Source organism: Ranitomeya variabilis, chromosome 6 (assembly GCF_051348905.1).
Source record: "Ranitomeya variabilis isolate aRanVar5 chromosome 6, aRanVar5.hap1, whole genome shotgun sequence".
Taxonomy (NCBI): domain Eukaryota; kingdom Metazoa; phylum Chordata; class Amphibia; order Anura; family Dendrobatidae; genus Ranitomeya; species Ranitomeya variabilis.
The window spans coordinates 365278997-365293998 of record NC_135237.1 but is presented as its reverse complement, the minus strand read 5'-3'; the positions used below and the strand labels follow the sequence as shown (position 1 = coordinate 365293998).

The 15002-nt window shown below is 47.5% G+C and overlaps 1 protein-coding gene across 2 annotated transcripts in view; it reads right to left on the bottom strand.

Moving 5' to 3' along the window:
* MRS2 (magnesium transporter MRS2) overlaps positions 1–12631 on the bottom strand; it is a 37598-nt gene extending 24967 nt beyond the window's left edge. The window contains exons 1-4 of one of the 2 annotated variants that reach the window (XM_077269967.1): positions 12293–12631; positions 11513–11586; positions 11262–11298; positions 7458–7570 (exon numbers count right to left, since the gene is read on the bottom strand). In XM_077269967.1, coding sequence (XP_077126082.1) covers positions 7458–7570; positions 11262–11298; positions 11513–11586; positions 12293–12458 — 390 coding nt within the window. In that variant the 5' untranslated portion in view covers positions 12459–12631. The remainder of the gene's footprint in view (positions 1–7457; positions 7571–11261; positions 11299–11512; positions 11587–12292) is intronic. The other variant, XM_077269968.1, reaches the window with a different exon arrangement.
* Between the last annotated feature and the right edge of the window lie 2371 nt (positions 12632–15002).

Sequence of the window (15002 nt, the reverse complement as noted above, 5' to 3'; positions counted from 1 at the left end):
CAACAGGGTGGGAGCTGTGTCCCCCATTTAGAGGCTAAGAGAGAGATTTTACGGTGAGTATACAAAAATCTCCTTTACTCTGTTGCCTCATTGGGGGACACAGGACCATGGGACGTCCTAAAGCAGTCCCTGGGTGGGAAGCAGTGGACGAATATTGTGCAGACAGGCCCCTATATTTGGGGCACCGCCGCCTGCAGAACACATCTACCCAGGCTCGCTTCCACTGAGGACTGGGTATGAACCCTGTAGTGTTTAATAAACGAGTGTGGGCTAGTCCAAGTGGCCGCCTTACACACTTGTTGTGCCGAAGCCTGGAGCCGAATGGCCAGGAGGCCCCTACCGCCCGTGTAGAGTGTGCTGTAATACCGGCTGGAAGAGAATTCTTAAAGCGGTAGGCCTCTTGTATGGTGGATGTGATCTTCCTGGCAAGGGTAGCTGTGGAAGCTAGGAGACCCTTGCGGCCGCCTTCCGGAAGAAGGAAAAGAGATCAGACCTCCGGAAGGACGCAGTCCTAGACACATATATACGCAATGCCCTGACAATGTCAAGCGCATGCAGAGCCTTCTCCACTCTATGAACCGGGACCGGACAAAGGGAAGGCAGAGAAATTTCCTCATTGAGGTGGAAGTTGGACACAACCTTCGGAAGGAAGGATGGGACCGTACGGAGAACTACCTTATCCTGGTGAAAAACCAGGAAGGGCCGTTTGCAGGAGAGTGCGGTCAGTTCAGACACCCTGCGTAGCGAGGTGATTGCCACCAGGAAAAAAAACACCTTCTGGGAGAGAAGGCAGAGCGGGACCTCCTTAAGGGGTTCGAAGGGTGGTTCCTGCAATGCTGTCAGGACCAGGTTGAGGTCCCACGTTTCTAGTGGTCGTCTGTAGGGGGGAACCAATCGGGAAACCCCCTGAAGAAAAGGCCTTACTCGCAGCTTGGTAGCAATGCGCCTTTGAAAAAAAGCACTGAGAGGGCTGACACCTGGCTCTTAGGCGAGCCCAGGGACAGCCTGGCCTCCAGACCCGATTGGAGAAAAAAGCAGGTAGTTCGATGAGGGAAGAAGGGAATGGGGTCTGGCCGCGAGATTCGCACCAGGTAAAGAGAACTTTCCAGGTACGGTCATAGATCTTGGCAGAGGCTGGCTTTCGTGCCCTGATCATGGTCCTAATGACATCCGTCGAGAGCCCTGCCTGGGTTAGAACCCAGGTTTCAAGGGCCATGCCGTCAAATTGAGAGCCCCTGAGTTCTGGTGGTAGAACGGGCCTTGTGATAGAAGATCCGGGCGGTCGGGGAGGCGCCACGGGGCGCCTGCTGAAAGTTGTACGACATCGGCGTAGCATGTGCATCTGGGCCAGACCAGTGCGATTAAGATGGTTGGAACTCCATCTTGCTTGATCTTCCTCACCACTCTGGATAACAGGGGGAGAGGTGGAAAAATGTACAGAGGCTGGAACTGGGTCCAGTCCTGAACCAGAGCGTCTGCTCCAAGCGACCACGGATCGTGTGTTCTGGCCATGAAGTTGGAGACCTTGGCATTGAAGTGGGATGCCATTAGGTCCACATCTGGGGTCCCCCAGCGATGGCAGATCTGACGAAAAACTTCGGGATGGAGAGACCACTCTCCCGAATCTATTCCTTGTCGTCTGAGGAAGTCTGCTTCCCAGTTGTCCACACCCAGAATGTGGACCGCTGAGAGAACCGAGCCTGTGTCCTCCACCCAGTGGAGGATGTGTGACACTTCTCGCTTCGCCTGGGTACTGCGGGTCCCCCCCTTGGTGATTCACATATGCCACAGTGTTGGCATTGTCCGATTGTATTCTGATGCGAGAGGCTACCAGTAAGTGATGGAAGGCCCTCAATGCCAGGAGGATGGCACGAATTCCCAGGATGTTGATGGGCATGGTCGCTTCCACTGGGGACCACTTGCCCTGTGCCCTGTGGTGTAGGTGCACTGCACCCCAACCCGTCAGGCTCGCATCAGTGGTCAGAACCTTCCACTGACCTGTGAGAAAGGATTTCCCCTTTGCTAGTGAGGTTGGCTTGAGCCACCAGTGCAGGGACCTGTTGGTTGACGACGTTAGCCGGAACTCCCTGTCAAGAGAGAAAGGTATTCCTGTCCCAGGACATGAGAATGGCTAGTTGGAGAGGCCTGAGGTGAAACTGGGCCAAATTGGGACCGCTTCTATTGCTGCCCCCATCCTGCCGAGGACTCATGGCAAACCGGAGAGATCGAGGGGGTTTGCGGAAGAGGATGAAAAACCCCTAGGCGGAGAGCCAGTGCCTTGTGCCTGGGAAAGAGCACTAGACCCCTGGAGGTGTTGTATAGCATTCCCAGGAAGGTCAGAGACAGACTCAGGGTTGGTGATGACCTTTGTAGGTTGACTAACCAGCCCATGCGACTCAGTGTCGATTGTGATTGAGACGCTGAGCTCGCAGTCCTTGAAGGTAGGAGCCTTGATGAGTAGATCATCCAGGTATGGAACGACTACTATGCCTCTGGAGTGCAGGATGTCCATGGTGGCTGCCATGACCTTGGTAAACACTCTGGGAGCCGTGGCGAGTCCGAACGGAAGAGCCACGAACTGGTAGTGGTCCTGGTCGATTGCGAACCTAAGGAAACTGACGAGCAGGTGCAATCGGTATATGCAGGTATGCGTCTTGTATTTCTATGAAGGCGAGATATTCTCCCTTCTCCATGGACGCAATGATGGACCGAAGGGGACTACAGCGGAAGTGACGAACCCATACATATTTGTTGAGTTGTTTTAGGTCCAGTATGGGCCGTACGCTGCCTCCTTTCTTGGGGACTAAGAATAGATTGGGAGTAGAACCCTCGGAAGCGCCCGGCCGTGGGAACCGGTACTATGACACCTGCTTGAAGAAGCGAGGGAACCGCTTGGTGGAAGGCACGAGCCTTGGCTGGCGGTTTTGGGGGAACAGAGAGGAAGACTCAGTTCGGTGGGTTGGAGGTTGAACACTATCTTGTATCCGGAAGACACTAGTTCCCTGACCCACCTGTCTTCTGTAGTAGGTATCCAGACTTGCTGGAAGAGCAAAGTCGGCCGCCTACGGGTGGGATGTCTTCCAGGGTCTGTGAGTCATGAGGAGGAAAAAATCTGAGGTTTACCTTCTTTGGGCTTTGACTGGCCTGCTTTTAACTGCCAGGTCTTGTCCGACCTTTGCGTCGACCATGAGTTGTCCCTGTGTGGTTACGATTTTGTGCTGAACGTGAGACGGACCAGCCCGAGGAATTCTGAAAGGATCGGAATCGGTTTTGTTACACTTCTTGTAAGTGCGTATAGGTTTCAGTTGAGGGAGAGAGGTACTCTTTCCCCCCCCGGTGGCGTTGGATATCATTGTGTCCAACTTTTCACCGAAAGGTCAGCCACTGAGAAACGGGAGGTGCGTGAGGGACTTCTTTGAGGCTGCGTCCGCTTTCCATTCCGCAGCCAGAGGATACGCCGAATCGTGATGGCGTTTGATGCTATCCCCGCTACGCCTCTTGCTGAATACAGAGCTGCATGAAGCATGTAATCTGCTACAACTGCTATTTGAGCCGCTTGGTCCGACAGCTCAGGTGCAGATGCTTGGAGGCCAGCTTGTAAATTTTTGGCCCAAGCCAGTATGGCCTTGGCAGCCCAAACTGAAGAGAATGCGGGAGCCAGGGAGGCCCCTAACGCCTCGAAAATTGAACGAGCCATGCGTTCTAACTGCCGGTCTGCTGCGTCCCTGAGGGTTGAGCTATCTGGCAGTGAAAGGAGAGTCTGTGCTGCTAGTCTAGAGACTGGGGGGTCCACTTCGGGTGGATCTGTCCATTCCTTAGTGTCCTTCTGTGGGAAAAGGTACCTTGCCTCCAGATATTTGTCATTAGCGAATATTTTCTCAGGTTGTGAGAGCTGCTCTATAAGGATCGCTTTAAACTCTGGGTGGTTAGAGAAAAACTTAGGTGACTTCAGAGGTCCTTCAAAGGAAATCCTCTGGTGGCAGATTAGAAATGTCCAGCACCCGATGGATGGAAGAGATTATGTCCTCAACTAGCACTGTATTGCTAGGGGGGATTGGGATCAGGGACCCCTCCGTTTCCCTGTCTGAGTTGGAGTCACAGATGCCTTCCGAATCCTGTGTATCACTGAGGCGTCCCCTGCTAGGTGAGCTGGGGAGGAGGAGTTCTCTGGTCGGGTACTGCGGAGATCTGCATTGTCTGCCCCTGGAAGAGGACGGTCTAGATGACTTGGAACTACAGTGTCTCTCCCTAGAAGGGGATGACCGTGTGCTATGGGATGACGCAGATGGACTTGACCTATGGGTCCGCTTGCGTCCTGACCTAGACGTGCCAGGTCGTTCTGTTCCTGAGTCAAGCTCTCCCTTTGCTGGGTAGCGATCATAGCAGAGGCATGACTCTGCAGAGCCTAAAGCAATGTGGAGGTTTGGTTATCTATAGACTGCGTCATAGATTGTGACCTCTGAATGACCCATTCCGGCGTGGCATTAGACACCGAGGCATTCGCAGGGGCTTCTTGGGGCTCTGACGCAGTAGTCTGGATGCAGTCCTTGCAGCACATTACGTGCTGCCACTGGGGAGAGCGGTCCAGCAGGCTGTACAGAATGAATAATAGCAGTCCAGCCTGGTTCTCTTGGACTTTGAGCCCGGCATAGTGCACAGAGTGCAGAAGGGCTGCTATGCAAAGGACCTTACAGGGGTAGAGAAACCTATAGGGGAGCCTTATAGGTAATATGGATTCACAGCCAAGTAAAACAACGCGGGTGTGATCTTACCCCACCAGTATGCCCCTAGGTCCAGCGCCGAAGATCCACAGTCTTGTGCCCCCCGGAGACTGGCTGGCCTGGTCCAGCTAACCGGGAGATGCAGGGTTAATCCTTGCTGCAGTAGAAATGGCCGCAGAGGAGAAGAGGCAGGGGGAGAAGGGGGCGGAGAGCTGAGAAAAAGGTGGCAAAGCTGTGTAAAAACGCGCCCTTTCTGTCTCGATCCACCCCTTTTATGACACTGTAGAGTGTCAGATTTGTAATCCAGGGGGCGGGCGGAGAGGAGGCGGCAGCTACAGCTAGGCCGAAGCCAGGGCCTAAATTAGATGCCTGATGCCCAGAAAGGCTCCAGACCGGCGCGGAAGTCCGGGGGGGGGGGTCGGATCTGAACCGGACCCCCCTCGGATTTAAAGGCAGGATAGCGGTGGGGCTGTAAGCGGTAGGGGGGCCCGGTGAGGGGTCCCCTTGAAGCAGTATAGAGCTGGTGCTGCCGCAGAGACAGGGGCGCAAGGAGCCCTGTGTCTGTCTGTGCCATGCCTGCCTGCACTCCCCCCGGCCCTGACAGGAGCCCGCAGCTGGGCTGGGGTCCCTGGATGCAGGCGCAGTGTGCTGGCCCATTGCTGGGAGCTGTAGAATGCTGCCTGTACAGGCCCTACCTGAGTCGTCTCAACCTAATACCCCCAGAGGGGGATTAGGGAGGGTGCTGTTGTCACCTTCAGGGGCCTTTATCCTCGCCTCGACCTCAACCCAGAAACCAAAAGGAATTGGGGAAGGAGGAGGGGTCTCGACTTCGAACCAGCACCCGAGGGACTGGGGAAGGAGCAACATGGGGAATAGCCATCTCTACTTCAACCGGGCACCCCGTAATAGGGGGCCGAGGAAGGAGCCATGCCGGGAGTCTCTCAGGAGACCCACTTTTCTTCATCTGTAATCCGTCGGAAAAAAACAAAGTAAAAAAATCTTAGGTGTGCCTCCTATGCGACACTAAGCAAAAACTGGAGAAGGCTGACGCCGTCCAGGGGTGTATACTGCAGAGGAGGAGCCACGGTTAATCTTTTTCAGATTATGCATAGTGTCGCCTCCTAGTGGACAGCAGCATAACACCCATGGTCCTGTGTCCCCCAATGAGGCGGCAGAGTAAAGCAGCTAAGTAAAGAAAAATGAGTGGCCATCATTACTTTAAGAAATGAAGGTCAGTCAGTTTGAAAAACTGGGAAAACTTTAAAAGTGTCCCCAAGTGCAGTGGCAAAAACCATCAAACGCTACAAAGAAACTGGCTCACATGAGGACCGCCCCAGGAAAGGAAGACCAAGAGTCACCTCTGCTTCTGAGGATGAGTTTATCCGAATCACCAGCCTCAGAAATCGCAGGTTAATAGCAGCTCAGATTAGAGACCAGGTCAATGCCACACAGAGTTCTAGCAGCAGACACATCTCTACAACAACTGTTAAGAGGAGACTTTGTTCAGCAGGCCTTCATGGTAAAATAGCTGCTAGGAAACCACTGCTAAGGACAGCCAACAAGCAGAAGAGACTTGTTTGGGATAAAGAACACAAGGAATGGACATTAGACCAGTGGAAATCTGTGCTTTGGTCTGATGAGTCCAAATGTGAGATCTTTGGTTCCAACCACCGTGTCTTTGTGCGACGCAGAAAAGGTGAACGGATGGACTCTACATGCCTGGTTCCCACCATGAAGCATGGAGGAGGTGGTGTGATGGTGCTTTGCTGGTGACACTGTTGGGGATTTATTCAAAATTGAAGGCATACTGAACCAGCATGGCTACCACAGCATCAGGTTTGCGTTTAGTTGGACCATCATTTATTTTTCAACAGGACCATGACCCCAAACACACCTCCAGCCTGTGTAAGAGATATTTGACCAAGAAGGAGAGTGATGGGGTGCTACGCCAGATGACCTGGCCTCCAGAGTCACCAGACCTGAACCCAATCGAGATGGTTTGGGGTGAGCTGGACCGCAGAGTGAAGGCAAAAGGGCCAACAAGTGCTAAGCATCTCTGGGAACTCCTTCAAGATTGTTGGAAGACCATTCCCAGTGACTACCTCTTGAAGCTCATCAAGAGAATGCCAAGAGTGTGCAAAGCAGTCATCAAAGCAAAAGGTGGCTACTTTGAAGAACCTAGAATATAAGACATAATTTCAGCTGTTTCACACTTTTTTGTTAAGTATATAATTCCACATGTGTTAATTCATAGTTTTGATGCCTTCAGTGTGAATGTACAATTTTCATAGTCATGAAAATACAGAAAAATCATTAAATGAGAAGGTGTGTCCAAACTTTTGGTCTGTACTGTATAGTTCTTCCATTCATTACCATCACTTTGTGACTTATATTTATATGTCCTTCCTTTGGTTTCTGCTAGCACTCTGCACTTTATATATCCACGTTTTCATATTTATCACTGTGTCTATCAACATTTTTATTATTTTTACCCATTTACTGTGAGCGCTTTCAGTGCCACCGACTGCCCTTATACTGTTTAATAATGGCATTGTTTAATTATATGTTTTGTCCTGATATTTTGAACATATTTCTAAACTGCGTCTTGGTTTGGGTCTCTTGTTGGTTCTTGAGATGGGGAGGGGCTTGTATACCAATATGGGGGTGGGGGCCAATACTTAATAAGATTTAAACAATATAAATTTTATATTTAAAACGGGGTAAGGTTAATATTACCTCCATTCTTAAAATGATCTTCTTGTTTCTAGAACTGATGCTCACTAGATGCTGAAACCTCAGATCTCTTGCTTGGAGCCCCAACTCCTGGTAGAGTTCGGTTTTCTTTCTTTCTGCCAGAAAAAAAAATTACAAATCACATTTGTTGAATTCACAGTACATAGGGTGTGTGTGTGTGTTACACTATTTCTAACCAAACTGGCGCAGATTTATCAATTAACATTAGGTTTGTGGTATAAGCATGGTATTCAAGCAGAACTGTTCAAAAACTGAAAAGTATGAGGACTTCAGTCACAAAAACATATTTGGTTGATAAATCTTTTGCACTAAGGGTGAGACTGGCACACCATTTAAAATAGATGGCAGTCTACAGGCCATTAAACCAGTTCAAGACCAGACCATACACCCCCACTCTTGACCAGGTACACTTTTTTCCATACATGCTGTTTGTTTAAAGAGCTGTAAAATGTTCTTATTCGGATATCCAAATAATTTCTGCTGGTTTTTTTTCCCCACACTTTATTTTTATATCATACTGATATCAGATGGAAAAATAAAAAGGTGTCTACTGATATATATATACAGGTCCTTCTCAAAAAATTAGCATATAGTGTTAAATTTCATTATTTACCATAATGTAATGATTACAATTAAACTTTCATATATTATAGATTCATTATCCACCAACTGAAATTTGTCAGGTCTTTTATTGTTTTAATACTGATGATTTTGGCCTACAACTCCTGATAACCCAAAAAACCTGTCTCAATAAATTAGCATATCAAGAAAAGGTTCTCTAAACGACCTATTACCCTAATCTTCTGAATCAACTAATTAACTCTAAACACATGCAAAAGATACCTGAGGCTTTTAAAAACTCCCTGCCTGGTTCATTACTCAAAACCCCCATCATGGGTAAGACTAGCGACCTGACAGATGTCAAGAAGGCCATCATTGACACCCTCAAGCAAGAGGGTAAGACCCAGAAAGAAATTTCTCAACAAATAGGCTGTTCCCAGAGTGCTGTATCAAGGCACCTCAATGGTAAGTCTGTTGGAAGGAAACAATGTGGCAGGTGCCGCATTCCCCAGGTAAAGCCACTTTTGAACCATAAACAGCGGCAGAAGCGCCTGACCTGGGCTACAGAGAAGCAGCACTGGACTGTTGCTAAGTGGTCCCAAGTACTTTTTTCTGATGAAAGCAAATTTTGCATGTCATTCGGAAATCAAGGTGCCAGAGTCTGGAGGAAGACTGGGGAGAAGGAAATGCCAAAATGCCTGAAGTCCAGTGTCAAGTACCCACAGTCAGTGATGGTGTGGGGTGCCATGTCAGCTGCTGGTGTTGGTCCACTGTGTTTCATCAAGGGCAGGGTCAATGCAGCTAGCTATCAGGAGATTTTGGAGCACTTCATGCTTCCATCGGCTGAAATGCTTTATGGAGATGAAGATTTCATTTTTCAGCACGACCTGGCACCTGCTCACAGTGCCAAAACCACTGGTAAATGGTTTACTGACCATGGTATTACTGTGCTCAATTGGCCTGCCAACTCTCCTGACCTGAACCCCATAGAGAATCTGTGGGATATTGTGAAGAGAAAGTTGAGAGACGCAAGACCCAACACTCTGGATGAGCTTAAGGCCGCTATTGAAGCATCCTGGGCCTCCATAACATCTCAGCAGTGTCACAGGCTGATTGCCTCCATGCCACGCCGCATTGAAGCAGTCATTTCTGCCAAAGGATTCCCGACCAAGTATTGAGTGCATAACAACTGAACATTATTATTTGATGGTTTTTTTGTTTGTTATTAAAAAACACTTTTATTTGATTGGACGGGTGAAATATGCTAATTTATTGAGACAGGTTTTTTGGGTTATCAGGAGTTGTAGGCCAAAATAATCAGTATTAAAACAATAAAAGACCTGACAAATTTCAGTTGGTGGATAATGAATCTATAATATATGAAAGTTTAATTGTAATCATTACATTATGGTGAATAATGAAATTTAACACTATATGCTAATTTTTTGAGAAGGACCTGTGTATATATATATATATATATATATATATATATATATATATATATAAATAATCACAAAGGACCACCAAAATACGTTTTACACTTTGGTCCTCTTTACACTGCAATTATTATATGGGACACTATTTGCAGGGCTAGTAAAAGTGATTTGTATTGGGAGCAGCTTTATTTTTTACTGCTTTTTATTTTTCATTTCACATATTGTGCTCCCCATAAAATCGTAAAAGAATTTCGGAAGGAATTTCAAGATTTTTTTTTTTTTTTTACCCTGTAAAGGTATGTTCACAAATTAAGTTTTTGGCATATTTTTGCTGCAAAAACTCACTATTGGAACAAAGTGAATGAGATTTCTGAAATCTCATGCACACGTTGCTAATTTTGGTCTTGAAGATTTAAAACCGTTTCAAATCTGTAACGTGTTAATTCTTTTAGTGTTATTGCAGCATTGTTCAAATGAACAGGAAAATAAAGGCATCAAAAACGTATGCCAAAAAAAGCATTTATTTTAAGCAGTGGTTTCCTGCCACTCAGCATTTGTAGCATATGTTTTTCTGCTGGAAATTCTGAACATGTGCGCATAACCCTATCTGGGGATGGTAAATTAGCTTGTGTTACAGGAGAAATTCAGACTCCTGGCTGCACTGCACAGCTGACTGGGCTTTCTAGGACCCAGGAAGTCCTGCTCCCATCGATCACATGACTGCAGGGTGTGGAGGAGGATGATGGGGAGGAGGAGGCTCCTTTAACGCTTTTTATAACAGGAAACGGGAAGGTAGACATGAAAATCAACCATTTCTGCCTTCTTCATTGGAAGTCCAGCTGTGTGACAGACGGCTCCTGCTCTCATAGATCTACCATGTAGGGACGATTTACAATGACACTGCAAAGTAGAACGCAGACCGCCCAGATTGGTATTGTTTTCATCTATCTGTGGTCCGGAAATGGTTAAAGGTAACTTGCCAATATTTCCAAATGTAAAAATTAGCTGGCATCACTGAATAAACACATGCTCACTTTTATTCAGAAGAAGAAGCTACTTTTCCCCAGTGATCCCATGTGCAAATCATGAGAAATCGAGCATAAAAGACATACGAATGAGCCTGGAAGTGCACTGGGGCCTGTCCATCACCCTGGACTCCTTTTTTCTCACAGTGGCTCAGTGGTTAGCACTGCAGCCTTGCAGCGCTGGGGTCCTGGGTTCAAATCCCACCCAGGACAACATCTGCAAGGATTTTGTATGTTCTCCCCGTGTTTGCGTGGGTTTCCTCCGGTTTCCTCCCACATTCCAAAGACATACTGATAGGGAATTTAGATTGTGAGCCCCAATGGGGACAGTGATAATGTCTGTAAAGCACTGCAGAAAATGTTAGCGCTATATAAAAAAAAAAAAAAAAAAAAAAGTATCATTATTCTCAAGGGCCCCTAATCAACTATCCGCTGATTTGCATATGGCTTCTATGCTAGATTTATTATCACTAGCTCATTGGTTTTTTACAAAAAAAAGTATCATTTTAAACAAAAAAAAAATAGGGGGACAAGCGCCTAATCAGCCATCTATTTCCAGATGTAAAAACTTGCTGACAAGTATTGATTTAAAAATATACCAGGTGATTTAGTTACTTTTATTTCAGACTGTTCATTTTTTGTTTGTTTTAAATGCAACTACATTACATTTCGCATGTATCCTATTCTGCTGGCTGAGCAGATGTCCTTGAAGGGGAAATGCATGGAGTATACAAACTGCATGCTACAGTCCAGTGCGCACTCACCAAACGACAGTATGTTCCCTTCTTTGTCAAATTTCATCTGTGAACGGGAAAGTACAAAATTCACCGACAAATCACTGACATTATAAAAGACAATATTGTATAAAAGTAATAAAATAAAAGCCCTATGTTCAGACACATTCATTCCATTTTCCTGTGGATTTCACCCCTTGGTAAAGGGAAAAAACGTGTGCTGAATCTATACCAGAAGGTGGGACATATTATATACACAGGAGATTATCGGGGAAACTTACCACTGAGAACACTGGAGCCACACTGGCCAGCGTGGCCTGAGACGTGTCAGACTGTGTGTGCCGGGATATGGGACCTGAAACACACAGGGTGGGAGTTACTGAACAATCACTGACGCCAAGCTGCATTGTTCTGGCACCTGAATATCCATTATTAGGTGTGGGCCGAACCGTCGCTTGTTTCTAATGCTGGATCAATAGATATTTGGATTTTAACACCAGAATAGATTTTTTTCACCTATGATTTATGGATCAATCTAAAGGGGACTCCGGATATGGTGACTTATGCCTTTTAATGGCAATTTCATTCATCCAACGTTCACAGTTCCAGCAGGCGGCCATGTCTGGACCTGGAGAAACGCCTCAGATTATGCGAGCGTACACGGCACCTGGTGAGAGCGAGCGCCTATAGTAGCAGCTCGTCTGATAGTGAGCGCTATGCGTCATTACAGGGCACACTGTCCACAGCAGCGATAATCATCACCGTCCCTTTATTCGGGCTAACGTTGCTGGTTTTTTCCCCACCAGACCGGATAACCCCTTTAAATAGCCACTGTACAAACAAGACAAGTGCCACAAGGGGTTAACTGTCCCCCAATAGAAACCTGCAGATATAAGTCTATGGGTTTACACAGGACTGCAGAGAACTGGCGCTGCTGTCTACTTGTAGGAGGCGCCACTTAGTTTACAAACTCGCTCCAACTAATAGGAAGTGGCTGATAACAGAGAGAACTAGAGAGTAATGAGCCCTCACTGGAGGTACAGTGCGCAGCGGCCACTCACTGCTGTGAGGACAGAGCCAGCGCCGCCGTCCACATGTCAGCCAGAGGCTCTGGAGGAGGCAGCCGGGGGAACTGGGGAGGGTCCTCGCCTGCTGGAAGCGCACACAGTGGACGTGCAGCCTCCTGCCGGCCGCCGCCAGCCTGTGAGCTGCTCTGCCGACATCCATGACTGTCAGGCACCGCGCCGCCAATCACTTCAGGAGTACCGCATGACCCTCGCCGCACACGGTAGTCGCTCAGAAACTCCACATGGGTCTCTCCTCAACCGGAAACTGTTACTGCGCTCTCATTGGTTGCCGCCACTAGGGGGACAGCTGTACACACATTGGGTCTCCTCTGTGGAAGCCATGTTGTCGGAGACCTTCTTACATTGTGGACAACACTGCCCCCTATAGAGATGCAGCATTGCTTCTGCTGTCGAGTTGGGGAAGGAGATGATTGCTGCTGACACTGAATTGCCGTCATAGGTCACATAGGAAGGGGCAGAGCTGGAGCCATGACATCTGTATCTGTGTGGTGTCATGTGGGCAGAGGTACAGCCTGAAGTGAAACAGCAGTACAGTGACAGAATTAAAATGAACCCCTTGAAGACCACATTACAATAGATTTTGCCTTTTTTTCTGTGGCTCATGGTTTTTATGTTAAATTCCATTAGTAATATATTTTTTTTGCTAAAAAAAATTAGAGTGAGGTACGGAAAATAAGAGGAACTATATATATTTTTCATATTTTTGCTAGAATCACAAAAGGCTGCTAAAATATGTTATTTTTGACTTTAGGTAAGAGCAGGACACAATAAATTGATCCTAGAGTGGTGCCCGTTTACTTTTCCTTTCTTTGCCCCCATAATGCCACTTTTGGAGGGGCATTTCATGATACATTTTTAATAAATACATTTTTATTAGATCTGATTTCCTCTGTAACTGGGGCTCATGTATTATCCCAAATTCCAGGACAAATTCAGCCTCCTGCTGCTTTGTAGAGCTGATCTGGGTCTCCCTGCTCCCCCCGGCCTTCTGTGAGCACAAGATTGCTAAGTCCGGAGGAGGAAGCGCTGTCATACTTGCATAGATTTTTTTAGTCAAAAAGTATATCCAGGATTTTGTTAAAAAAAAATGTGCCTAAACACTACCAGGTAGGTTAGTTAGTTGCCTACCTGCCTGTTGTGCCTGGCCCTGTTCTTCCCCGACACAGACCGCTCCCACCGGCCATTCAGCTGTCTCTGCTGTTGTCACGTTGACAGAGCGGAGGCTTATTTTCTGCCCTGCTCTGTCAATATGGGGTGACTGTTGACGTCATTCTGATTGACAGCTGCTTCCCCAGTTAGGCAGCGGGGATCCGGCAGTCAATCAGAATGACGTCAAAAGTCCCGCCCCGTCGACAGAGCGGAGTGAAAAATAAACTGCTGCTCTGTGAATGTGATGTCAGCAGGAGCGGTCTGTGACTGCTTTGTGCTGGGGAAGAATGACGCCATGCACAACAGGCAGGTAGGTGGTAAAAACCTGCCGGTTAGTGTTTAGGCATTTTTTTTTTTACTATGTCCCAGATAACATTTTTAAGTGGCGAAACAAAGTTTGAAAATTTGTAAAAACATTTTTCGTTTTCTGAGACTTGTGTCTTTTTTATTTTTCCATCGATTGATACTAATTTGTGGCACATAAACTAGAGTTGAGCGAATATTATTATTATTATTATTATTATTATTATTAATTTTTATAGCGCCATTTATTCCATGGCGCTTTACATGTGAAATACGGGGCAAATATAGACAAATACATTAAACATGAGCAAAAACAAGGCACACGGGTACATAAGGAGGGAGGACCCTGCCCGCGAGGGCTCACAGTCTGCAGGGGATGGGTGATGATACACTAGGAGAGGGCAGAGCTGGTTGTGCAGCGGTTCAGTGGGTTCAGGATCACTGCAGGCTGTAGGCTTGTCGGAAGAGGTGAGTCTTCAGGTTCTTTATGAAAGTTTCTATGGTAGGCGAGAGTCTGATGTGCTGGGGTAGAGAGTTCCAGAGTATGGGGGAAGCACGGGAGAAGTCTTGGATGCGGTTGTGGGAAGAAGAGATGAGAGGGGAGTAGAGAAGGAGGTCTTGAGAGGATCGGAGGTTGCGTGTTGGTAGGTACCGGGAGATCATGTCACAGATGTATGGAGGAGATAGGTTGTGGATGGCTTTGTAGGTCATTGTGAGGGTTTTGAACTGGAGTCTCTGGGCGATAGGAAGCCAGTGAAGGGCTTGACATAGGGGAGAGGCTGGGGAATAGCGGGGAGACAGGTAGATTAGTCGAGCAGCAGAGTGTAGGATGGATTGGAGTGGTGCCAGAGTGCTAGAGGGGAGTCCAGAGAGTAGGAGGTTGCAGTAGTCGAGGCGGAAGATGATAAGGGCATGCACTAGTGTTTTTGTGGTGTCACGGTCAAGGAATGCGCGGATCCGGGAAATGTTTTTGAGTTTGAGGCGGCAGGAGGAGGCAAGGGCTTGGATATGTGGCTTGAAAGAGAGGGCAGAGTCGAGGATCACCCCGAGGCACCGGGCGTGTGGGACTGGGGAAAGTGAGCAGCCATTGACATTGATGGATAGGTCTGGTGGAGGGGTAGAGTGAGATGGGGGAAAGATGATGAATTCTGTTTTGTCCATGTTCAGTTGTAGAAAGCGAGCAGAAAAGAAGGCTGAAATAGCAGACAGACAGTGCGGGATTTTGGTAAGT